At 55.1% G+C, this 3061-nt stretch overlaps 1 protein-coding gene across 1 annotated transcript; it reads right to left on the minus strand.

Moving 5' to 3' along the window:
• Positions 1-414: 414 nt before the first annotated feature.
• Positions 415-2092, minus strand: FAM167B (family with sequence similarity 167 member B). Its single transcript, XM_045782308.2, has 2 exons — positions 1573-2092; positions 415-916 (listed from the first exon to the last, which is right to left on the minus strand). Exons 1-2 carry the CDS (start codon positions 1831-1833, stop codon positions 686-688), a joined length of 492 nt encoding a protein of 163 aa, XP_045638264.1. The 5' UTR covers positions 1834-2092; the 3' UTR covers positions 415-685.
• Positions 2093-3061: the final 969 nt, after the last annotated feature.

The raw sequence follows: 3061 nt of genomic DNA on the forward strand, positions 1-3061 counted from the left end.
TGTGATCTCAGGGTCCTGGGATGGAGCCCCAGGTCCAGCTCCCTGCTCGGAGGGAGTCTGCTTCTCCCTCTGCCCCTTCCCCTGCTCATGCTTTCTCTTTCTCTCTCTCTTTCTGACTCTCAGATAAAGAAATAAAATCTTCTGAAAAAAGAAAGGAAATGCATACTGGAGCTGGCTTTGAACCCAGGTCTACCAGGTCCTGCCTTCTTCAGCTGCCCATGGACCCGCCACCTTCCCTAGGGCTGATTTAGGATTTCAAGTTCTTGCCCAGTTCTGAACTTGATAAGAGAGGGAGACAGAGCTGGAGCTGGGGGAAGAGATGGGGATCCATCTGTTCATCTCCACCCCCAACCCTGGCCTTCTCTCCTGCAGTGGAATCCCTGGCCCCAGCTACAGAAAACACACAGCGACCTTGGGCCTGAATAAATACTGCGGAGACCTTGGTGGGAAGCGGAGAGGGCCTTTATTGAAGAGCTTGGGGGTCTGTGAGCTTCTCCCCTTCCTCCAACCTCCCCTTCCCAAGCCAGGGCAGCAGGGGTGCTGGGATGCTGGGACTTTATGCTCCCAGAGAACTGAGTGACACCCCCCCCCAACCTTCCCACTACCCCTTGCCAGGTGCTGGCACCTTTGAAACACCCCTCCCTTCCTCCTTCCCAGGAGGTTTCAGGAGGCACCCAGGTGCCCGTCAGCAGAGGGTGAAGCGCCGGGCACTGATGTTCATGCGCGTGAGGCCGAGGTGCCGCAGTGGCGGGGCCAAAGCGAGGCCGGCCCCCGGCTCCAGCTCCAGCTCCAGCTCCGCCTCGTCCAGCAGCTCTTGGTGCAGGTGACAGGCTTGGTCCACCTTCAGCCGGTGCAGCTGGGCCCGCAGCCGAAGCAGCTGCCCCGCCAGCTGCCGGTCCTGAGCCTGCATCTCCCGCTGCGGCCGAGAGGGGGCGTGAGACTGCTGGACGGCTTCTCAGCCGCTCGCGTCAGTCTTCCCTTCCTGTCAACACCGTGGGTCTTTGCACAGGCTGCGTCCTCCCCATCCCCCTCTCGCCCCAGCTTTGATCCCTCCCCATCGCTCAGATCTTGCTCTAAAACGAAGGAGCGATTGTTACACAAATACAGGTGCCTGGGGCCCCACCCCAGGACAACAAAACTGTAGTCTCCGATTTGGAGGCTAGACATCTTTTTGTTTGCACATATTGGGTTAAGAGCCACCTGTGTAATGCTGGCCTCCTCAGCTTCTGCCTAGAGTGTGGTCAGTGCCTCATTTTGTCCTTCACTGCATCTTTGAGGTATGGCAATTTCCAGAACAGGGGAGGCCATGCCTTCCCCACCTATAACCGGTGGCCCCAAAGGGCAGGGCTCTGTCCCCACAGCCCCAGGAGTCAGTAGTAGGTAGGTTGGATGGAATCCTGCTTCCCCAAGTCTCACTGAATAAATCACTGGACAAGTCCATTCACCACTCCTTCACCCCAGGACAAAGCCACAGGAGGGAGGCAGTTGCTGGAGGTAAGGTCTGTCCTCATCCCCTCCCCACGCCCCCAGTTCTTGGGTCCTAAGGATGACTGCCCACCCCAACTGACTCACCAGCTCCCGTCGGAGCCACTCAAGGGCAGAGTCCATTGAGTCGAAGCCGCAGAGGGCCCCAGGGCCCCCCAGCCCAGGTCTGGTTTGGGGCCTGCGCCAGGCCTGGCTCTGGACCCGGGCTGTCCACTCCAGATACGAAGGCCGCCTCGTCTGCAGCTGCAGCTTGGCCGTCAGTGCCTTCACAGAGTCCAGGCTCTCTTCCTCCTCATCCTCTTCATTTTCTTCACCTACTGCCTGGAATTTCAGTGGCCCGAGGGACATGGTGGGTTTGGGGTGAGTGATGGGGCAAGGCCGAAGTTCTGGGAAAGGCTGGCAGTATGGCTGGGGGCTGGCAGCAGGAGCCGAGGGTGACAGAACTGTGCCAGGGAGTGTGTGATGGGGAATGTTCAAGGTGGGTCTGGGAGGCTGAGTGCGTCAGGATGGGTGAATAGAGGGGTATGGGAGGCCGAATGTGCAAGGGCTGGGATTTTCCTGGCCTGCTAACCCGGGAGCCACGTGATGCCCATCCGGACGGGGGCAGGAGGAGCCCTGAGCCTCCGGCCCCTTGGATGAATTTTATTGTCTTTGCCCAAAAGGAGACACCCAGTTCCCAGAAAGGAAGTTGCTCCAGGATGAGAAAAGCATCATCCACACTAGAGTTTTGGCGTTCTTCCCAAGACCCAAGTTAAGGGGGTGGGGAGTGGGTAGAAGGCCGATGAGCTGCCCTCTGTCTTCACGACATTTGGACAAGTCACTGACTCTCTGTTGGGACAGATCAATGATTTCAGGCTGTACTCTAAAGACCTTTAGGTTCCCTCGGGACTCCCTCGGGACTGTGTATGGAATAAGGGTAAAGCTGTAGATGGACTCCTAGACCCTCCCTCTCCCTGCCCCTCCCAGAGCTTCAAACAGAGCTGTTCCCTTTCTTAAACTTTGTATTGAAATATAACAGACACACAGAAAATTTCACACATCATAAATAATGACACACCTTGCTGATTTCTCCCGGACTAAACCCACTTATGTACCCGGCACCCAGATGGAACAACTGAGCATTACTGGCATCAAGAAAGTCCCCCTGGCCTGTCACTACTCTCCCAATCTCTGACAGCAACGATTAGCTTTGCCTTTTTGTGTACCTTCCAACGGTTCTCAAACGTTAGTGTGAATGGAAATCTCCTGGAAAATGTGTTTAAGAAGACACGTGGGGTGGGGCCTAATAATTTGCATTTCTAACGAATTCCCATCTCAGCTGGTCTGGAATTTTAGAATTTGTACTCTTTTATGTCTGGTTCCTTTTACAGATCATTCCAATTTTATGTTTATATTATGGGTGTCCACTTATGATTTCTTTTCTTTGTGTGTGTGTTTTATTTTTTTAAAGATTGTATTTATTTATTCGACAGAGATAGAGACAGCCAGTGAGAGAGGGAACACAAGCAGGGGGAGTGGGAGAAGAAGAAGCAGCCTCCCAGCGGAGGAGCCTGATGCGGGGCTCGATCCCAGGACT

Source organism: Ursus americanus, chromosome 33 (assembly GCF_024610735.1).
Source record: "Ursus americanus isolate L20-20 chromosome 33, mUrsAme1.1.p, whole genome shotgun sequence".
Lineage (NCBI taxonomy): Eukaryota > Metazoa > Chordata > Mammalia > Carnivora > Ursidae > Ursus > Ursus americanus.